This window comes from Pleuronectes platessa, chromosome 20 (genome assembly GCF_947347685.1).
Source record: "Pleuronectes platessa chromosome 20, fPlePla1.1, whole genome shotgun sequence".
NCBI classification, from domain to species: domain Eukaryota; kingdom Metazoa; phylum Chordata; class Actinopteri; order Pleuronectiformes; family Pleuronectidae; genus Pleuronectes; species Pleuronectes platessa.
In genome coordinates, this window is record NC_070645.1 from 19,813,419 (window position 1) to 19,835,788 (window position 22,370).

The 22,370-nt window shown below is 44.2% G+C and overlaps 3 protein-coding genes across 3 annotated transcripts; 2 read left to right on the top strand and 1 right to left on the bottom strand.

The window, feature by feature from the left end:
- The first annotated feature begins 288 nt into the window (after positions 1-288).
- Positions 289-5,705, top strand: irf9 (interferon regulatory factor 9). The gene is made up of 10 exons (XM_053412419.1): positions 289-417; positions 935-1,005; positions 1,688-1,810; positions 1,908-2,088; positions 3,076-3,212; positions 3,443-3,530; positions 3,682-3,741; positions 3,930-4,319; positions 4,916-5,031; positions 5,142-5,705. The coding sequence occupies exons 2-10, from the start codon at positions 949-951 to the stop codon at positions 5,310-5,312; spliced, it is 1,323 nt and encodes a 440-aa protein (XP_053268394.1). The 5' UTR covers positions 289-417; positions 935-948; the 3' UTR covers positions 5,313-5,705.
- An 814-nt stretch (positions 5,706-6,519) lies between these two features.
- Positions 6,520-8,981, bottom strand: emc9 (ER membrane protein complex subunit 9). The gene is made up of 6 exons (XM_053412420.1): positions 8,819-8,981; positions 8,502-8,719; positions 7,906-7,982; positions 7,722-7,791; positions 7,551-7,645; positions 6,520-7,185 (listed from the first exon to the last, which is right to left on the bottom strand). The coding sequence occupies exons 2-6, from the start codon at positions 8,694-8,696 to the stop codon at positions 7,005-7,007; spliced, it is 618 nt and encodes a 205-aa protein (XP_053268395.1). The 5' UTR covers positions 8,697-8,719; positions 8,819-8,981; the 3' UTR covers positions 6,520-7,004.
- A 3,586-nt stretch (positions 8,982-12,567) lies between these two features.
- Positions 12,568-18,083, top strand: LOC128426026 (neutral cholesterol ester hydrolase 1). The gene is made up of 5 exons (XM_053412884.1): positions 12,568-12,702; positions 13,463-13,685; positions 13,828-13,897; positions 13,980-14,151; positions 14,293-18,083. The coding sequence occupies exons 1-5, from the start codon at positions 12,568-12,570 to the stop codon at positions 14,911-14,913; spliced, it is 1,221 nt and encodes a 406-aa protein (XP_053268859.1). The 3' UTR covers positions 14,914-18,083.
- Positions 18,084-22,370: the final 4,287 nt, after the last annotated feature.

Here is a 22,370-nt window from a genome sequence, read left to right on the forward strand (position 1 = left end):
ATTAGTCATGAATGACTTATGGAGAAAGGCTGAGATTAAATAAATTTGTACTTTGAATGTGCAGGTTAAATCAAAGTGTTTGTAAATAAATCTTTATTAACAAGTTTACATAATTTATCTTTTCCATTCACACGTTCTAAATAAATCAAATGAATGAATGAATCATATTTTGGTGACTTTTTGTGAAACCTTTGAGCTGAGAACGTAAAAAACTTAAAATAAACCAACTCTACTTTGAGTGTAAAGCGGTGTCTCCGCGCGCTGTCGCCCCCTGGCGGCGCTGCAGCACGCCGCTTCCACTAAGTCACGTGACTTCTGAGAAAGGGAGCGAGCTGCCTCGGTGCGCTGATCCGCTGCAGAGCGTCTGAGAGGCGGCTACAGGCAGAGCGTGTGTCCGCTGCTCCGAGGGAACCGCAGGTAAACTCCATGTTTGTGTCTCTTCTCCAGAACCGAACCGGATCCTGGTTGTGTGTTTGTGTTTCTCAGGATCCACAGCGACTCGAGGACTCACGCGTTTCTCTCTGTTTAGTCTCTTTTCATTCACTTGTTTATTCTTCACCTTGTTTATTCTCACTCGTTGTTTATTCTCACAAACAAACACGATAACAAACGTGTGAAGTGTAAACATGTGTCTGGACGTGTAGCCGCTAACTTCCTGTTTGTGTGTTTGTGTTAAATAATGAAAGCTGCGGGACTCGAACCAGGCCCCGTTGAAAAAAACTTGACATTTTAGAAATGTCTGTTTTAACGTGGGCGTTTATGGGGGGGGGGGGGGGGGGGTATGTCATTAAGTCGCTATTTGACCTTTTTTATTATTCATATAATCTTATTGTTGTTTGTTCGGACACTTTAATGAAGAACGTGTTATTCACGTGTTATAGTGAGAACGTGTTGGTTTCCGGTTTGTTTCATTTTGTGTTGTTTTTGTTTTCAGATTTTTATAGAATCATGGCCGCAGGAAGAATGCGCTGCACGCGACGACTGAGATCCTGGATGATCGAACAGGTGAGTGTGTGTGTGTGTGTGAGGGAGAGGGGGAGAGAGAGAGAGAGAGTGTGTGTGTGTGTGTGTGTGTGTGTGTGTGTGTGTGTGTGTGTGTGTGTGTGTGTGTGTGTGTGTGTGAGGGGAGGAAGGGAGGAAGGGAGGGAGAAGGAAAAGGGAAACCAGGAGATAAACATCAACACAAGACTAATTTCAAAGGGTCATTTCACAGAGAGCTCATTCTCTCTCTTCATCCTCTGAAGTTCATGTTCATCAGAAACACGACGACACGTTTGAAATCATTTAATAAGTATAAATCCGGTTGAGTTTGATTGACAGGTGCTCGTCAGGCTCCACGTTCTGAATGTTTACACGTCTTTTTACATCCTCATGTTTTTTAAATGCTGGAAAATATAAAATGTGATTGAATTATTTTAAATTTAAAGGAATATTTGGTAACTGGTGATCATTTATTTTGTTGATTGATTGGTTACAAGTCTATTTCTACCTATAGATTAATCAGCTGATTGTTTTCACACCAGGTTCCTGATATTAATAAGTTTTTAATCTTTTGTTTTCATCTCTTGATGGTTTTACTCGTGGGTTTAGTTTCCCCTGAGTCGTGTCTGCAGGCGTCTCCTCCGGGTTGTAAACAGTGTGTGTGTGTCTTGTGTGTGTCTCTTGTGTGTGTCTCTGAACTCCTCAGGTCAGCAGTGGGAAGTTCTCGGGGCTGGAGTGGGACGACGAGGCCAAGACCATGTTCCGCATCCCGTGGAAACACGCCGGGAAGCAGGACTTCCGCAAAGACGAGGACGCCGCCATCTTTAAGGTCAGACCGCCCTTCTGGGTCAAAACCATCAGACCTCTCTAACCTGACTTCTGTGGAGCAGCCGGACTTGAACCCGCGTGTCCTCTCATGTCCGCAGGCCTGGGCCGAGTTCAAAGGGAAGCTGACGGACGGAGGTCAGGACAACCCGGCGATCTGGAAGACGCGTCTGCGCTGCGCCCTCAACAAGAGCCCGGAGTTCGAGGAGGTGATGGAGCGGGCGCAGCTGGACATCTCCGAGCCCTACAAGGTCTACCGCCTGGTGCCCTTCAGCGAGCAGGGTGAGAGGAACCACTCAGAGAACCTGAGGTCCCAGAGCAGCCTCAGAGCCATGTTCTCCATCTCCTCCAAACAGAGAACATTCTTTAATATAATATTTAACATCGAGTGTACTTTATAATATATACCAGAGGTTTAGAACAAGAAGAACAAGTAGTTAAAGTCTCACTTTCTATCGTTTAACAAAGAGTGAAACGTGGTTCAGGTCTGAGATGTTTTTTGTTTGCTTGACAGATAATGAATCTATTTTGATCACAGAAAAAAAATCATTTATTGATTATTTATTGATAAATTAAATGATATATAATGTTTTCAGCTTCTCACATTGGAGCTGATGTTTTTTCCTCGTATATCATTTTAAAATAATCAGAGCAAAGTCAGGATGACGCTGAGGAACCTGTTGTTTTCATAATGAGTCAATATCACATGTTAGTTATGTAATATAGTGTTTGATCAGACTGTGGTTGATCACATTGGTTCTCAGGAAAGAACGTAAGAAGCTTTTCAGTTTCTAATAACTTCAGAGTCGATAGAACCGGATTTATTAACATGATTCATTTTTCTTATGTTCAGGTTCGATCACTTTTCTCCATTATTTAGATTTAATTCTCTTGAAGATGTTTTTGATTTCCCTGATTTGAACCCGTTGCCCTGAACGTCTCACCTCACTCCACTTTACAGCAGCTGAACAAATAAACCTGCTGAGCTGTCGCGTGTGTTCTCAGTGACAAAAGGTCAAAGTTCAATCTCCACGATTTCAATCCACTTTATTAAAAATCATATCGTTCTCAGGTTCTCTGTGTGTTTGAGTCATGAACTCAGAGTGGAGCAGATCCAGCAGAGACATGAGTCAACACTGAGATCAGAGTTCAACACGCCCAGCAACACAAACAGCCGTGTCTCTTTCATCCTCTGTGTGTGTGAAACTCTTTCAAGTGTTTTGTTGTTTGCAGAAGTTTTGAACCGTTTGTTTTGTCGTCTTTTTTCAGGTTTGTCGCTTCCTGAAGAGAAAAGCAGAAAGAAAAGCAGCAGGAAGTCGAAGAGGAGGAGCAGCGAGTTCGAGAGCGACGAAGAGGACGACGTCCACGTCAAGCAGATAAAGACGGAGGAGGTCTCGTCTCAGATGGTGAGTCACTCACATTCTCCTGTCTGTGTCTCACGCCCCCTGGTGTCCAGAGGCGTTAACGCAACTGTTTCAAACTGGATTATTACTGGACTTCTGCAGCCATGAAGCTCACACACGGCTGAATGTTTTATGAACCTGTCCACTGGTGAAGTAACGACATGACACAAACCTCCCGTCCCCCGAGTGTCTCTAAACATCTGTCTCCTCCGCTGCCGTCTTCCTCCTCTCAGTGTGAACACAAGATCCTGCAGCAGAGCGACGTGCTGGTCCCGACCGACGAGCCCGTCCAGCACAGCACCGTCACCATCCAGAGGGACGGTGAGTTCCACCTGAAGGTTCTGGAGCTTCTGCATGAGAAACACTCTGAGTTCACGTCTGAAAACAGCTGTACAGCGTTCACACATCTGGATGCTGCTCACCTCACCTCATAGAATCTGAATCTCATAGTCCTTCTGTCTTCTGTCTGCAGTGGTGGACGAGATCCAGGTGGACGTTCGGTATGAGGAGAACGTTCCTGCTTCACAGGAAGGTGAAGAACTGAAAAAGTGCAGCTGCTGTGAAATGCTCGACTTGTTATCTTCAGATTTAGTCTTTGCATGTGGTCACTTGGTGGAAATCACCTCAGGCGGGTTGGGTTTAGGATTCATCAGCTGAATATTGTGAGTGTGAGTCTTTTATTCTGGGAGTAAAAGCATCCTCTTGTGTTTCTGTGTCCAGGCGACTCCATCAACGTGAAGCTTCACTACTTAGGGAAGGAGGTTCTCCAACGGCAGATCCTGGGCTCTGATGTCCGGATCACCTACCTCCCTTCCTCCCTCGTTCCCCCGACACCCTCCAACGTCCTGAAGGGCCGGTTCCCACGCATCCCTCTGCCGGAGCCGCCCTCCACGCTGTCGGCCGGCCCCGAGCTGCAGGCGCTGCAAACCCTGCTGCCCTTCATGGAGAAGGGGGTGGTGCTGACCTCCGGGGAGCAGGGGGTGTACGGCAAGAGGTACTGCCAGGGGCGGGTCTTCTGGACGGGGCCGCACACGACCACGGGGGGGCCGCACAAGATGGAGAGAGACTCTGAGCCGGTGCTGCTCTTCAGCAGAGACGCCTTCAAGCAACGTGAGTGATCTCAGCATCAGGACACACAGGGGAGAAGATCCACTGGTTCTTTACAGCTGATCAGGATCTTACATCAGAGCAGGAACCAATCAGGGCAGGGACCAATCAGAGCAGGGACCAATCAGAGCAGACTAAGCTTTTAGGGCCAAGAGCTAAACGTTTGGGTTTCACAGGGAAACAGTGAGCGGCCAGTTTCAGAACGACTCTGGTTCCAGATTTAAAATTCTCCAGAAATAAATAAGAGTGGAACTACACATCCCGTAAACCGTTAGAAAGAGAAATCATGGTCACGCTGTGGTTACACCGGAGGATTGTGGGTAGTGTGGCTTCTAGAGCTGATCATCAAAGCATTTTCACTTCTGGAACCAGAATGTTGAACTTTATTTCTTAATGTTAATGAGTAAATTGTTTGTATATAAAACTCTCAACCCTAGAACATTCTCACATGTGATAAAAGAGTCGAGAAGATAAATCAGAGAAACTTTCTTCAGAACAACAATAATCGATGCTCAGCTTTAAATCTACAGATGTTTTGAAAACAGAAACTTATTCATGATTGTTGTATTAACGTCACTGTTTGATTCCCGGTGGTTCAGAGCTGGATCCTTTCTGCTCGACCGGAGGAGACCCGCCTCAGTGCGGCTTCACTCTGTGTTTCGGAGAAGAACTGAGTGACAGCGACGATCCGTCCGAGAAGCTCATCATCGCTCAGGTGAGGATCCTCCACACGTCACGTTTCAATCCAACACATCTGACGTTTAGAAACTGACCAGAGCAGAGCTGTTAGATCAGAGCGTTGATTCCTGCTCCTCTCTGCTGCAGATCACGCTGCCGTGGGCGGAGCAGCAGGTGCAGAACGCTCGCACCTTCTGCAACTCCATCAACTTCTTCAAGTCCTTGGCCAGTCAGTCGCCGCTGGGAGAGATCACCCTGAACCTGGTGGCCGTGCCCTCGCCCACGACGCCCGAGTCGATCATGTGGGCGACGCTCTGAACGCGCCAGGCAGCGCGAGGGCTTCATTCCACACACGAGACACAATCCCCCAGGTGGTCGCCTGGAAGCACTACACGAAACTGAGAGGTCGTCTTCACTCTTTAAATAATGTGACGTTAAATCTGTTCTTTTCATTTAACCCAAAGCCAGTGGTTCCCAACTGGAAGACCAGGACTCCCACAGCGTTCAACCAGATCACTTTGTGTTTGTTGACCCGGCCTTTAAAAGGTTTATTCTGATTTAACTTTGTTTGAACCTGGTTCCCAGTGAACACGCAGAGGTCAAAGGTTGGGAACCACAACTTTTACAAACTTATAATTATGTTCAAACTATAGCACTATAGAAACCTTGTGAAATATTATTTTACTATTAACAATAAAAAAGGGAAACATAGCTGAAGCAGTGATATTAATCAAAAGTAGTTCAGTAGAGCAGTAGTGAATGAAGAAAATGCATATTACTATTTTTATCTTATCACAAAGTCTCTTCATCTAAAACACAAACCTCAGTTGTTTTGTTCTTAAACACAAACGTGAGTAAACACAAGTAGCTCGACTGTCGTCCTTTAATGAAGTTTCACTGTTGAGGAAACAGGCAGAAAAAAGGAGCCTACATTTCAGTGCATTTCAGGAGTTATTGTTATTACTACGTTAATATTATAAAGGATTTAAACTTGTTCTTAGTGTTTTGAAAGTTGCACTGAACTCTGACATGGTTCAGACATTTTTAAGGTTTTACCGTCAGTGTCTGTTCTAACGGCTTCTGGAACACAAGCGATCAGAAAACATGTCAAAGTGAAGACGTCTGCCCTGCGGTGAAACCAGTCTGTTGAAGCTCAGAGTTGAGAAACGAGATAAGGTCACATCCTGTGTGGCACGTTTCCTCTTTCCAACCACACGTTACGCTTTCCAAACTTCACATAAGAAAAGAAACTCTGCAAGATACCAAAGGCCGGCGACCCAGTGAGTCACAGAAAAACATATTTTTCTATGATCTGTAAAAGTTTGAAATTTCAACACATCACTTAACAGAAGTTTAGAAGAGGCGCTGGCCGCCTGATGCTAAATGCTCAGTTTATTAGGTTCATTAGGTTCACGTAGCAGAAACTAATCCAGTTTGATTCAACTGCATCGATTCAGCTGTTCATGAAGGTTCAACCTGAATCATCACCTGCTTCTCACATTTCTGAGCTTCAACAGACGACAACTCGCTGCAGGACTTTATTACTGTAACGTGTTTCTCATATTCTGTCCAGCTCTGCCGCTTCATGTTCATATCTGTGGGAATAGCAATAGTAAAGGAATCAAATGGCCAAAGAGCGAAGGGAGAGAGAGAGAAATGCCTCAGTTGTTGCGTAACAGTGTTAAATGTGGATTTCTCCTTCAGATCAGCAGGTCTGGACCACAAGGCACAGTCTGACAGGAGGGAGGGGGGGGGGGAGAAGGATTACACACAGATCATCTATCGATCTATGAACATTTTCTTACTTAAGCTTGTTCTATGTCATGTCTTTGTTCAGTTGACAAAAAGCATTACAAATAAACGTCTTCCTAAACTCTGGTGTTGAACATGTGCTGTTTTTTCAGGTTATAAAAAAAAGAAAAGAAAAGGAAAATCACATTTGTAAATAAAGAGGCCGACGGGTCAGATCATAAATAAATCCGCACTCTGGTAAAAACGGCTGCTACAGTTCTAGATGTTCCCGTTGGCCGGCGACGCCAGCTCTGCGATCTTGGTGTTCAGTTTCTGATTGGTCCAGTCCTTCGTGATGTCATCCAGGTGACTGTCGAAGTCCACCAGCTGCATGTGGTCGCCCGACTCCAGCATCTGACCGGCGATCGCCCGAGTCTCCTCCCACTGCCGCAGCATTATCCTGGACAACACGGGACATCAGTGTTAATACAGGGCGGCGAACAGGGATTCTAACAATGTGTTGATTCAATGTTTCAACAAGCTAATTTAGGACGTATTAAGATTGTATGAATAAAACTTAAGACCCATGTGAAGTTTGACAGATATGAATGAAAATCCAGAGTCGCAGAATCACAGATTAGATCAGACCATCGACTCCATGAGGAGAAGCTTCCTGTGAAGTTTCTAACAAGTTTTGATCTTGTTTAACGAGTGAAAACCTCAGACGCCGACATGATGATAAAAAGATCCTGTGAACTTTGTCAGAAAAATTCAAAAATAACTGCGTTAATTGATTTTAACGCCGACTCAGCAGCTGTTTCTCACGTGTGTTTGTCTTTGAGCAGCCATCTGGAGTCTTTGCGCTCATACATCACGATGGGAGGAACCCGGTAGTCTGCAGACATCTTACTACTGTCGAGCTGAGAAATAAAAAAACAGATATTTTCATATGAACTGAGGCAGCAAAAGGAATCTAATGGCGTTAAATCCACTTACCATTAACAGAACAGCATTATCAAACTGCTCAGCGATCTTATCGGCGATCTTCATTGCACACGGCGTCGGGCTGCGGGGATGAAAACACCAGACGTTAAAAGAAAAGGTCAAGAAAAGGTCAAGAAAAGGGCTGAACTGACGAAGGGCGAGAGAAAGAGAAGAGAAACCAGGCTGGAGAACTCACCTGCTGTCTGTCACACATGCGTTGGCTTGATAGTATCCCACAATCCTCTGCTGCGTCTGTGAACACCACACGTCCACCTGAAACACACGACCACCAGAGACGTCTTCAAATTGTGTCTGTGCTCGTTAAGACTCATTCACACCCATCCAGCTTCTCACAGTGTGATCACAGAACACACACGTGGGCCCTTCATGGGATAAACAACAAGTTCTCCCAGAGTCTGAGTTACTTTGACGGCCGAGCTAACAAAGAGAATAAAACAGAATAAACAAAGCTCAACTTGTTTTTCTTGGGCATTAAATATATAAGCTAGACAATAAGATAAATCACAGCCTGAGTGGCGACCAACTGCAGAAGAAGAAAACAACACAAATCGATGACACACTGGAGTCGGCTGCTCGTCGGTGGTGATGGAACTACACAAAGCATCGAACTGCAACTTCAGCACTTTGAATCTTTCTCTCTATTTGAATCTTTCTCTCTATTTGAATCTTTCTCTCTATTTGAATCTTTCTATTTGAATGTTTTTTCCCAACTGGCTGCCCGTCGCGCTCCCTCCGCCCCTGTGCATCGGACCAGTGACCGGGGGGCCCCACCTGTGTGAGGGCCAGCTGGGTGATGGGGGCCAGGGGCAGGTGCGCGTGCAGCAGCGGCACGCAGTCCGTCACGCACACAGCGCCCCCTGGCGAGCTGGACGACAGCAGCAGCCCGTTGATGCTGCACCGTGGGAACAGGGACGCGTGCAGGAACATCTTCACGTAGGCCCGACAGGACAGCTCCACTTCCCCCATGACGGCGGCTGGACGAGCTGCTCCTGGATGGGGGGGGGGGGGAAGCACAGGAAACACTGCTGTTACACCGGCTGTTAGCATTAGCATGCGAGCTAATGAAGGGCAGCTGGCTTTGATCTCACCTGTTGCTGAATGTGATTAAAAGGTGAAGTTGCAGCTTCCGGAATCAGCAACAGACTAAAGATGTTTAAATGTGTTTACGTGTGTTTTGTTTTTAAATCCTGCTCACGAGCTGCGGATGCTACTGTCGCACTCAGTGGGCTAATAACAACCGTTTTTCCGGTACCGCCTACATGGCTGACATGGAGGGACGCGATTGGCCGGGGCGGTGACGTTCTGTCTTTCGATTGGAGCAACAAAGAGCCAATCATTGTATTCGTTAGTCTTCAGGTTCAGTGCAATGCTCACGTTTGACGGCAGCGCCCTCTAGCGGCGTGGATGTCGCGTGACGTGATAAAAGTAGGTTAAATTAACTTTTAACAGATAAAGTTGGTTTATATTTATATGAACTTCACAGTTACGTTCATTAAAACGGGAGAAAACTTCGTTTATATTAAATATAAAGGGTTAATGTTTTTACATTGTCATAATTTAACAATGTAAATTATAAAGTAGTTTATCAATTGTGGAAAAATAAGGTTTAGGTTTATAAATAAGGGATAAAATGGCAATTATACTCAAAAATAGGGGGAATTAAGCTTAAGTTCATATGCAAGTAATACATATAAGTAAGTTAGGTTAATTAATGACTGTCCAATTTGTTTTATATAGTGAAGGGATTAAAATTGGCTTTAAAATTATACATTTATATTAGGTGCTAAATGTAAAATTCACAAATCAAGACAATTTTACAAGAATCAAAAAAAAATTGACATGTATTCAGACTGATGTCTAAGTTTAAAACCAGTTAATCCAGCAGATGTTTCCATTTTACCAGATCTTTTACCTCCTGCCTAACAAATCACTGATAAGATGAAAGCATCATAAGTTTCTCTCATCTAGTTTGAAGTCTGTCTTGTTCAGATGTCTTGCAACTCTGCACGAGGTCAGACTGAGGGCTCCATGATCCATTACTTATCTGCAGTATGAAACAGGGCCTCCTTATCATCAGCAGTAACCGAGGTTGATCCAGGGAGTTATATAACAACTGAAGGAAGGGTCACACAAAAATATTCACAACCAACAGTGCAAACAGTTCTCATTAGGGCAGAAGTTACAAGGGTAAAGGACGACATGAGCCAATGTTTACTAAAGAACTCAGAGTATAAAACTTAAACTCGTCTGATAAGGCAGTATCTGAATTATCAACAAGGGCCGGGACCCCCACCTAACTCTGACTTTTATTCCACCCCCACACCTCAAGGATGTGTTAAATTAACACATTATATCATGTTATATTATACTGCATTTCATATTGCAATCGGACACTGTTTACTGTTTTGCATTTTACATCTTTTATCTTTTATACATTTTTATTCAGAAATGTTTATGTCAAATAAATGTTACTTTGTATAAATATTTGAAAAAATGTGAGTAAATAAAGAGTAAACAGTGAGTAAATATATACTGGTTTTCTGTTTTTTATTGCTTTTCCTATGTATGTTGTATTTATTGCGTTTTTATGTTTCTATGTTCACTGTATGCACCAATAACCAGAGCAAATTCCTTGTAGGTGTAAACCTACTTGGCAATAACAAACTTCTGATTCTGATTCTGATATTCATGCTGGTGTTTAACAACATCTCCTCAGAGTCTCCTACCATAACTAATACGTCCTTTAGTAAACAAGAATTAAGAGAACTCTGATATTGTAAATCTTAAAGCTTCAGGGGGGTATATGTGAAATGGGCTTGATAGTTTTTTGTAAAGTTACAGAAGCTTCTTCAACCCACAAGAGACCTCGAACACAAGGTATGAAACTAGTGTCATTTCTAACCTGATGGATCTCAGTCCACCTTGGCTGTTAAGAACCCCTTTGAGCTACCAGGCTTTGTTTTCAAAAGATTCTCAACCAACATCAATACACATTAGTTTATTTAAATATATCCATATAATGGCTCAGTTCATATATCCATGTGGTGGTGCCTGAAACAGAAAAACAGATTTTTCAAAATATATTGGAAACTTTAAATCAACCATCTGCAGAGATCAACGTACCCGTCACATGTCCACTCAGTGTGAAGCTGCTCAGGAACTTCAGGCAGCAGCCTCTGGGCATCTAGAGCACGTAGCTAGTTTGCAAAGGCAGAGGGCCGTGTGCGCTGCATGAGTGGGAAACCAGTATCCTGTGGCACCTGCTGCAGTGGGTAGCTAAGCTGCTTGCACTGGTAACGAGGTCGCTTGAATGGGTAGACTGGCAGCTGGGGCACATGAAACAGTATTTAGCCAAAATAAAATGTAGAATATAACTTAGAAGTTGAACATATCAAATATTAACCTGTGGCACCTGCGATTGCTGGGGTGGATATGAAGGCTGCTGGGGCACCTGGGATGGGGGCACCTGCTGGGATTGATGGGGCGGGTACGCTGGCTGCTTGGGCAGGGGCATCTTGGGTTTGGGGCACCTGCTGGGGCGGGAAAGCAGGCCGCTGGGGCACCTTGGGCTGCCATCTCTGGGGCACCTGCTGGGGCAACTGGGGCGGGGGGCACCTGGGGCGGGTGAGCAGGCCACTGGGGCACCTGGGGCTGCCGTCTCTGGGGAACCTGCTGGGTTACTGGCACCTGCTGGGATTGCTGGGGCGGGTGAACATATCCCAGTCTGTTGTCGCAAGACAGTCCTGAAGAGCACACCTTGATCCATCCGGCCACACTGTAATCTCTCTCCGGACCGGTCTTTCCCCTTTCACTCTGGGCCTATATGCTGGAAAGTCCGATGTGGGGGAGGGGGGAGACCTTGTATGCTCCCTTGTGTGCGGTATAAACCTTCAGGAAAGCTGGTCGATAAACTGGCACATGATCGGGTCCGAGCCTGTAAGCTGTTAATCCAACATCTCAGTCTCTGCATCAAACCAATTATGCAATTTCCCAGAATTACTACACTTACCATCAGCATCCACTAGAAGAGCCATCCTCTAGACTAGACAAGACTAGATTTGAGTCTCGAGGGATTTAATTTGTTAAAAAAACAAAACAAACAAACATGCATCATAAATAAAAGTATTCATCTGGCTTTTAAACCATCAAATTGATTCACAGACATTTTCATGTGTAAATTATTTCCTCTTTTAATCAGTGCGACTGAAGCAGGATGAACAGTCACTGATTCTAATGTCAGCACTACATCGTTTTTAATTTTTAATGATATAACAAAATAAAGTACAGCATTTTAATTATAATATCCAGGCATAAATTAACAAAATTGAATATGGTAACATGAATACAAATTATATTAAATTGTTTTCTAAAGAATTAGGGCATGAAAAAATACGAATAACATCATCATATAACAAATTGAAATAAAAGTCATACCTGAAGATAAGTGAAACATAACAAATTATATAATATAACGTAAAATAATATAATACAAGGTGAAATAATATAATATAATATAATATAAAATACTGTTTCTGTAGTCTTATCTAAAGAACTACATTTCCCATCAATAAGCATATTACGAAATGCGTACCTTACTTCCTGAAGCTAGTTTTCAAAATAAAACAATTACTGCTGGTCATTGTTATGAAACCGACCCAAACATAGACTTTTATTTTGAAATCGGGTTCATTCCCCGGTGATTCGTCGACCTCTTGCGGAGACACGGATCAGACCGGGACAACCCGGGACAACCCGGGACCTGATGCAGTGACAGACCGGGACAACCCGGGACCTGAGGCAGGGACACACCGACCCCCGGCAGGGACACACCGCCGCCATGAGGCTCCTTCTGGCCGCAGCCCTGCTGCTGTCGGCGGCCTCGTACTTCGTCTACCTGCCGCTGCCGAGCGGAGTCTGTGAGCCCTGGAAGCTGATGCTGCTGGACGCGCTGTTCCGGAGCGTCATACAGGCGGTGAGACATGGGGGGGGGGACAGGAGACAGGGGGGAGAGAGGAGACAGGACACAGGTGTGGGGGGGGGGGGGGGGGGGGGGAACAGGTGGGTTGAGAGAGGAGAGAGGAGGGGAGAGAGAGACAGGAGACAGGGGGGAGACAGGTTGAAGAGATGGTGATCAACCAGTGACAAACCAGGATGAACACAGAATAGAAAAGATCATTATAAAGTGACCTGATGTAGAAAATTATTAATAATAATCATAATAATAATCATCATCCTCAGGAACATTATCTGTGAGGAGCTGAGTTTATTTACACCTGAAACACTGAGGTGGATTCACCATAGAAACAATCACAGTTTTACTTTGTTCGTTAACAATAGAAAACTTAATCCTGTGATTCAGAAGTATAGAACCATCCCAGAGTCATAATCATAATCAGTAACACTGTGATAGACTGAGAGGAACCCGAGGAACGTGCAGAGCCAGAGGTCAGAGGTCAAACCCAGTAGAAGGACCCTGAATCGACCTCTGACCTGCAGCTCGTTGACACGCGAGGCTCTTGAGCTTCAGTCTGCAGCTCACACACCTCGTTAAATCTTATAATCCGATGCAACAATGCAGTGGAGCGAGTTTTTAAAGTCTCTCCGTGCAGGAGACAGGTTTTCACGCCCTGCTCAGTGTTTCCCCGGAGCTGCAGGGATTCTGTCCCCGGGTCCGGGAGCGGCTCCGGACTCACCTGCCCTGAATAATCACTTCTCCATGTCTGTGTCTGCAGAGCGACGTGGCTCACTCCCTGGGCCTGTGCCACCACGTCCACCTGCTGAACCGGGTGGTGTCCTGGGTGGAGGACACCGAGGCCCGCTCCTGCCCCGCCGTGCACGTGAGCGACTCCACGCTGGGCGGCGTCCCCGCCCGGGTCTTCCGGGCGAAGGGCGGGGCGGAGCTGAAGAGAGGAATCATATATTTCCACGGAGGGGGGTGGGCCCTCTGCAGCGGACGTGAGTGGAAAATATCCTGAAATGATTTTAAAAAGTCACCATAAAGTTCCTGGCTGAATGAAATGTGACGGGACTCAGTAGAATATGTATAATAAGTATATTTGACCCCAGTGACCTTCACTTTGACCTTATTGTGCCACAGGGATGCGATCCTATGACCTTCTTTGCCGGAAAATGGCCGAGGACCTGGACGCTGTCGTCATGTCTGTGGAGTAAGTTCGGACTTTTGTGAAGTTTTGAAACACGACTTCTCTCTCCAGCTCCACATGAGCTCATTTTGTCTCCGTGCCACAGTTACCGTCTGGCCCCGGAGGCGGTGTTCCCAGATCAGTACCACGATGCGCTGGCGGCGGCGCGGGACTTCCTGTCGGCCGAGGTTTTAAAACGCCACGGCATCGACCCGGAGAGAGTGTGCGTGTCTGGAGACAGCGCGGGGGGGAACCTGGCCGCCGCTGTGGCTCAGGAGGTGAACGAAACAAACGCACATCCCACGGTTTCTGGGTTTCATCAGTAAAGTGCAATTACACACATCAGGAGGTCCCTTCACCACAGAACCTTTAGAAAACTAGAACAAAGAGACGTGTCTGATCTGAATGTGTCTCCACAGCTCGGGTCAGACGACAGCCTGACCACCAGGTTCAAGGCCCAGGCGCTGATCTACCCGGTTCTTCAGGCCCTGGACTTCCACACCTCGTCCTACCAGCAGAACCAGGCCGTGCCCATCCTCTACCGGCCCATCATGGCTCGTTTCTGGCTGCAGTACCTCGGCGCCGACTCCTCCCTGGTGCCCCTCCTGCTCGCCAACAACCACAGCTCCCTGGACCAGCCGGCCATCGGCGCCGACACCCGCTCCAAACTGAACTGGACCTCTCTGCTGCCGGGCGAGCGCAGGAAGCACTACCGGCCGCTGGTCAGGGACACGGGATCCCCGGGGCTGCTGGGGGAGCTGCCGGCGCTGATGGACGTGAGGGCGGCGCCGCTGCTGGCAGAGCAGAGGGTTCTGGGTCGGGCGCCCAAAGCCTACGTGATGACGTGTGAGTTCGACGTGCTGCGGGACGACGGGCTCATGTACGTGAAGCGGCTGCAGGACGCCGGCGTCCCGGTGACCAGCGACCACTACGAGGACGGCTTCCACGGCTGCATGGTGTTCGCCTACCGGCCCATGGTGTCCAGCGTGGGCCGGAGGAGCATGAACAACTACATCCGCTGGCTGGACCAGAACCTTTAGACCAATCAGGACGCGTGGAACCAAAGGACCCTGGAGCAGGAGCTCAGACTGTTTCCTGTGAGATGTGAAGTTCAACAACATGAAACTCAGTCAACCACTCAGAATCCAAAGCTCACGTTCGAGACGCTGCAATGTGAGGATGATCGTTTCCCAACTTGAGATATGATTCATAACTTTAGCCACTTGCAGTCGAATCAGCCTCGAAAACTACAGATTTTGCACGTTTTAAAAAAATAGCTTCGACCGGAGATGTTACAGTGGAGGCAGAAGAAGCAGCTGATTTGAGTTCATCTCCAAAAACTTTATATCGTTGATAATTCACTTTAAATTCTGAAAAATACCGCCTCCTGCTGTTCATGTGCTTAACTGCATCATGTGGACGTGCAGACGCGGATTAAAATCACTGGACCTGTAGATCAGAAGTTTAATAAACCACAAATTAAATGCACTGATTCATAAAACCCCAAAAAATCTGATTTAACCAAAGAACATGCTTTTAGGAAATGTTGATTTATTTAAAGAACAAAAACCAGGGATTTATGATTTAAGTCCAAAAGGTCTTATAATGATTATTATTAATAATAATACCAATAATACTAATGATGATAATAATTAGAATTTGTGAAACAATAGAAACTAACTACTGATTGTAAACTGTGACAGTACTTCCTGTGGCATTCCAAAATGTGAGCTAAGAGAAAATAATTAATGTTTAGAATTATCTTGATTTCACTTTTTTATTTCGATTATCTCAACAGTTTTATCAGAAACACAAAGTATGTTGTGTAGAAAGTTGTATTTAAAACTTCAATAATGCAAAAGTCGGAGTTTACCACTATATTATTTAACTATTTACTGTTTGATATTTCATATCAGGGACAATCAGCAGCTCATCTACTTTCACTGAGTTGTCTTTACCCGCTGTAAACCGAGACCTCAGTCGACAGCGTTTAGAAAACAAATACATTTAAATTCAAATTTCTCATAAACAAAAGTTTCTTTCAGTAAAAACGGTTAAAAAAATATAAATATCAGATTAGCAAACTACCTAACAAGCTCCTACTCGTCCTGGTTTAACGATCATAGAGGAATGAAGATGGTTTTATTCTTTTATGATTCACTGAGACACTGAAACAATCCTGTGTGTGTGTGTGTGTGTGTGTGTGTGTGTGTGTGTGTGTGTGTGTGTGTGTGTGTGTGTGTGTGTGTGTGTGTGTGTGTGTGTGTGTGTGTGTGTGTGTGTGTGTGTGTGTGTGTGTGTGTGTGTGTGTGTGTGTGGTAAAAGTGTGCGTTCACAGCTGTGTATACTCACTGGATTGTGCATTAATGTGTATTTGGAAGCTTTCAAACGTTTCTCGGTGCCGTAATTTTAATGGCATGTGTGAAATTGTGTGTAAAATGGTTTTATATATTGGATAAATAAGATTTTATTATACGTCTGGGTTTTGCCACAGGTCGTCTCGGCCAAGTTAAAACACAAAAACGGCCCCAGATGTGCTCCAGCCGCACAAATCCATCCCATAAAGAAGCCGATTTGTTGGTGGCGGTGTCGACTGGTGCGTCGGGACACTTCTCATTTTCTTTATGTTTTATTCTTTTCCACAATGTTCTGCACGTTCATCACCATGTGTTTGTCTGAACCATGCGCTGGTGGAACTCTGGAATCGAACAATATCTAAATCTTTAAAATTGATTTTAGACTTGAAGAAAAGACGCGACAGGTGATTTAGTCACAATAAGAAAAGAAAATATATTGAAATCTATTTTTTTCTGTTATCTACATTCCTAGAAGATCTTGTGTGTTAATTGTGCGACACTGAATATTGAATATTTGTGAGAAATGAGGGGAAATATTATCATATTGATTCATGTTTTGTTTTCCGGTGACACTTTATTTCAAACATTTCTTTAAATGTATTTGTAAGAAACTAAGATGGCGTTTTATCAAGTGTTTATTAATGATGAGTATTTGTCAGCAAATATAACTTGAAAATATATATACTTTATATTATTATCTTTTAAAACATAATCTGTTTATACAGCAGCTTTCATATATGTGAACCCGTTGCTTATAATAACATTACCCAATTTAAGAATTACTTAAATTGGTGACATGCAAATTAGTGATTAAAGTTATATTAAAACATTTAATAACTGATTTTAAAAACTGTTAATTTGTGTGGCACCGATTGAAGTATTTTTTAAGTTGGTCAGCATTTGCTCATAGTACATTTTAATATTTTGAGTTTCACTGTATATTTAACATCTGTAGGTTTATGTCAGTTTAACAAAACTAGTTTCATTTCAAAAACTATTTCCTCACAGAGAAGAAATCTTAATAATCAACAGCGAAAATTGTAAACGTTGAAAAGTTCGTTCTCCGGACGTCTTGAGGGAAAAAATCCTTCATATTGAAATAAAGAAATTGTTGCAGCCTTCAGATATAATTTCACATTTATATAATTAATATGAAAACGATGTGAATATGAATTCCACTCAGCAGCGTTTTACAAGCTGACGTGATGAATTCATAAACAGGCACATGTGGTTTATCAGCAGTAAACACGGAACTTCACATACGATGAATCACGACGTGGCTCTCAGACCCTTCACATGTGAAATATAATATTTTATGTGTACGTCACACGTGTGCGTTGGGAACAGTTTGACGACCGGCAGATGCCAGCGTGGTTATTAAAACTAAAATGTTGTGTTATGGTTGATGGTGAACGATTCCTCACATCTCCTCTTTAGTTTTTATGTTTGGTTTTAATATTGTTTTGTTTTTGTGAAACTCGACAATCGAGAGTTGGTTCAGTTCGCTGGTCGACTCCAGATGTGTTTGTTCTGTGATTTGTAAAATTATAAAAAAAACTCACACAGTCGAAATCATTGCAATTAAATTCCTCTTGTGATGATTATTAAACTGTGATTTAATATTGTTTATGGGGAACGTTTTAATTTGAATCACTCAGCTACTGTATCTGCACACAATGTAAAATATGACTTGAGATTTATTTATGAAAACATTGATTGTAGTTGAGTTTTTTTTCTTGTTTTCAAAAATCACTTTTTGTTCCGATTTTTTTTACAGAAATAAAAATAATTCATTACCCGAACAAACTGTGATGATGTTATTTTGTGATAAATAATAAAAAACAGTTTATCAATTTATTTTTCATTTCATTTGTTATAACAGATGAGTAACGCTTTCAAAAATACATTAACAATTTAAAATTATAATATATTATTACCAGCATATACCATAGAACTACAGGTGCAAGATATGAAAATATAAAATATTGATATATATATCAAATATTGCAGTTATTAAACTATTACTAATTTATTAGATGCTAGAGGTATCATAGTGTTATTAATAAGGGTTATACGACCTATTAAATATAATACTTATATTTATAAAGTATGTATAGTTTGTCATTGAATTATACTACACAAACAATACTTTTAACAAAAAACATAAATACTGTAATTCCATTCAAATGAATTGGTTATTTAAGATAAAATGATGTGGCCATTTAGAAGTATTCCAATATTTTTATGATTATTAGTTACCATGGATATGAAAATATGGAGTTTATTAAAAACTGAGTCATATAAAATTATTACAGTTGGGTTTTATACCATGGGTATTAAAGGTATAATAAACTGTTGAAATGTACAGATGGTTATTAATGACAGATTTAAATCATTATTTTTAAGGATCAGAACCTCGAGCATAAAACACAGGAGATGGCGCCAGAACCTCCTCCTGCACATCAGCGTCCAAGCGCTAAATCAGCTGTTATGAATATGTGTACATATTATTTATCACATTCATCATGTGTCTTTTATTCCGTTTCTTCTTGTTTTTATCTCAAAGTTTTATGAACACCATAAAACTTTACGGCTTCTCTTTGAGTCCCCGGATTAAAAAGGTACTGAAGTGTAAATCCATCAGAGTTTGAGTCTTTGCTGTTGATTTATGCCTCTGATCTGACGTCCTGTGATATTGAAGAGTAATAAAAACACGTCCAGAGCCACAGATCTGCCAGATTTTCTCCATCTGTCATCCTGGTGAAAAAACTGTTCTTTTTCCGCCGCTCTACCTCGGAGCGTATATCAAAGGAACCTCTGGCTCGGCCTCGTCCTGCTCTCACACCGGAGCTGCTGCTGCTCAGGTCGAAGCTGCAGAGAGAAACCAAACCCATCAGGCGCTGGCGTGACAGATTGTAACCTGCCTGTCGGATCACGTGATCAGAGATGACAGGAACATGCTGACAGACAGGTCTGTGTGTGTCTGTGTGTGTGTGTGTGTGCGTGCCATCAGCAGCCAGGCCTTCAACACCAGACCTGTATCTGCAGCGCCACAGGGCATGAACACACCGAACACACTTGATTAGTGTGCGATTGCCCATCAGGACCTGATTACCCAGAAGTCTCTCTCTCTGTGTGTGTGTGTGTGGTTCATGGATCAGTGAAGCAACAGTCGGCTGCCAAACATCCAGAATCTGTGGATGTTCACTCAGCCATCGTTGTTCCAGAACCACTTGATCCCATTTAGAGTGACGGCAGAGCGGAGAGATTATTCCACTTATCCCACTCGTGCAATTTGTCCACAGATCAGACGCTGGATCCTTCAGGAAGAACAATTCAAAGCAGAACGAGTCGTTACAGGTCAACAAGTCCTGTCACATCTCGGAGGATCTGAGAGATGCAGATTCCCTTTGCTCGCGTATGAAAGAGAAAAAGCTGTTTTAGTTTCTGCAGCCGTCTGTTTCCCACAATGCACTCTGCAGCAGTGGATTAGAAGTGGTGCGTTGATTTATACAACAACAGAAACATTGAAGGGGCCCAACAGCTCATATTTGGCCCGAGGCTCTAGCTTCAGCTTTCCACGCCTCTGGGTTTCGTGAACAGAACTTCCCCCCCCGCTGCCCAGATGGGAAGAAGAAAACTCGGTACATCAGGTGGGACTGTGACCCAGCAGAGAGGAGGCCGTGTCGGGCTGCAGCGCCTCATGCACGTATTCAGTGCACGTCAGTTTGTGACCCTCATGAGGCCTGGCTTCCTCCCCCCCCCCCCCCCCCCCGGTGCTGCCCGTTAATCACCGGGTGCAGAGATGATCATTTCTAAAGAAAACACGGCGTCCGGGAGCGAAAACAAGGCGGTGAGAATGTGAAAGGAAAGTCAGAGCGACGGGGAATTCACCCGGGAGAATGTTATCGCTGCGACTAAAGGTCATATTGTTCACTTCTTCCTGACAGGCGGAGGGAGAGAGGGAGGGAGGGAGAGAGAGAGAGAGAGGGAAGGGAAGGGAAGGGAGTGTAATGCAATTTGGGAAGGAGGTTAAGGGAGGGGGGCGAGCGAGGGAGGGTGAAAGTGCAGAAAAAGAGAGGGAGAGCGGAGGGTGGAGGGAGGGAGGGAGGACAGAGAAAGATTGGTAGGGAGGGAAACCACAATGTGGGCCTCAAAGTGCACAAGGACACATTCGAGCTTGTTGCACACACACAAGGACTTGAACACAAAGCCACAAACACACATGTGTAAATATGTAACAACACAATATGGCCAGAAGTATGTGGACGTTACCACGGGCACAATGTGCTGCTGTAACCCACTGAGCTCTTGTGGTTTCACATTTTCCATCAGATGTTGAACGTGGCTGCAGAGACGCTCAGAGGGGGGGGGGGGGGGCGGGGGGGCTTTGCCATGTTGAGACAGGACAGAGACAAACTGTGCCACAAGCCTGGGAGCAAACTATCGTCTTAAATATTATTGCACTGTGACGTTAACGCCAAAACAGTTTCAGCCTCGGCAGAAAACTTCTTATGAAGATGTTGCTTGTAGTAAAAAGACCAAATTGAGAAAATGTGTTGTCGAGGCCTTTTGGATTTTCTCTCATTGGAACCGAATAAACCCAAGAAATAATAAAATCAAACATTCTTGTGAACATCTGGATAAAGAAAATTGAAAAAATATTGTGCCTATAGAGTAATGTGAACCATTTCCCACTCCAATCAGAGATCATACTTGTGAGTTACAGGATAAATGCGTCAATATGAATGTATCTTTCTATTATTTCATGTTTTCATACACACAGAGATTAACACGCAGAGAAAAACCCTGAGACACAAACTCCAGCGCTCGCAGCAGCTGATTGGACGATTCCTGCGCCTCACAATTTACACCCGGAGCCAATTGGGGCCGAGCGTCCGGATGTCAGGGTGGAGGACGGCTGGTTGGAGGACGGCTGGGTGGAGGACGGCCGGGTGGAGGACGGCTGGGTGGAGGAAACGAGTCTCAGGAGACGCAGGACTTCACGTCCCGTCGTCCACGACTGAGATTTGTGTTTGAACATTAACCAGTCGACACGTGCAGATCCCGAATCTGCCAAAGAAAACACGAAGCAAAAGTTTTCTGATAAATTGTATTTTTCTTTGTGTTGTTTGAGAAAATTCCTTTAACTTCTGGAAAAGACCAACGAGCCTATTACACGCTCGTTATACAACCCCCCCCCCCCCCAACCCCCCCATCCCCCAGGTGACCTCCAGCAGTGATGATGACGAGTAGGGAGGAGGAAGATGATTCACAGCATCAACAGTTTTGTGTTTACAGGAGGGGAGGCGGAGTTAAAGGTCAATAAAACACAGGACCTGAAACCAGCGACTGTGAAAACACGAAGCCGAAATCTCCCGAGCATGGGCGTCGCCATCTTGCACTGGTGACATCATCTTCACCGGTGGAGCCGAGGTTGATGTCGAGGTCGCAAACTACGTCCAATGACAGGAAGCATCTTTTAGAACAAATGATTTTAACATGAATTTAGATTTTGTTTTGTTTTGTTAGATCCATGTCCCGTCTACCAACATGGAGGAAGCTGTAACTATACCACAGCCAGCCACCAGGGGGATGATCACAATCTTTTCGTAAACTTCACCGGCTGATATCTGAGGCCTTGTCTTCACGAATTCACACATTTACGAAATTCTACATCTACACAAGCTTCGTTTTTATAAAACACAAAAGTGACGAGAAGCCCTCGAACATGCCGGACCAGTAGGGGGCGATAGAGGTAACATGAACGACCAGTTGTTGTAGTTTGTGGCACATGGTCGTGATACAAGAGTCACTCTCTGCTCTAACAAACTGTGGATGCTCTTCACACACATGGTTTTCATAGGAAGGAGAAACACTGATGAACTTAATCCTGCAGAATCATCGTGTCTCTGTTGTTTGGCAGCAAAAACACACAAAGTACGTGAGCAGCCTGTCCTCATACTTCTGGCCAAACGGGACAGATGAACATGAACACACACACACACGCACAAATACATATACATATACACACACAATTCCACACATTAGTAATTGTATCTAGAAGGGCTCTCTCTCTCTGGAATAGTGGCCTCCTCGATTGCCCGCTTCACTCTGAACTCCTGATTCCTGAAATGAAA

What these genes read in the sequence shown, in the direction of transcription:
- irf9 (XM_053412419.1), top strand. Translation starts at nt 949, where the DNA reads ATGGCCGCAGGAAGAATGCGCTGCACGCGACGACTGAGATCCTGGATG. An exon ending in GGTGCCCTTCAGCGAGCAGG is followed by an intron (nt 2,089 to 3,075) that starts GTGAGAGGAACC and finishes GTCTTTTTTCAG; the next exon opens with GTTTGTCGCTTCCTGAAGAG. An exon ending in AGAAGCTCATCATCGCTCAG is followed by an intron (nt 5,032 to 5,141) that starts GTGAGGATCCTC and finishes TCTCTGCTGCAG; the next exon opens with ATCACGCTGCCGTGGGCGGA.
- LOC128426026 (XM_053412884.1), top strand. Translation starts at nt 12,568, where the DNA reads ATGAGGCTCCTTCTGGCCGCAGCCCTGCTGCTGTCGGCGGCCTCGTAC. An exon ending in GCTGTCGTCATGTCTGTGGA is followed by an intron (nt 13,898 to 13,979) that starts GTAAGTTCGGAC and finishes TCCGTGCCACAG; the next exon opens with TTACCGTCTGGCCCCGGAGG. An exon ending in CCGCCGCTGTGGCTCAGGAG is followed by an intron (nt 14,152 to 14,292) that starts GTGAACGAAACA and finishes GTGTCTCCACAG; the next exon opens with CTCGGGTCAGACGACAGCCT.
- emc9 (XM_053412420.1), bottom strand. Translation starts at nt 8,696, where the DNA reads ATGGGGGAAGTGGAGCTGTCCTGTCGGGCCTACGTGAAGATGTTCCTG. An exon ending in GCATGTGTGACAGACAGCAG is followed by an intron (nt 7,792 to 7,905) that starts GTGAGTTCTCCA and finishes TCATCCCCGCAG; the next exon opens with CCCGACGCCGTGTGCAATGA. An exon ending in CTGCTCAAAGACAAACACAC is followed by an intron (nt 7,186 to 7,550) that starts GTGAGAAACAGC and finishes CGTGTTGTCCAG; the next exon opens with GATAATGCTGCGGCAGTGGG.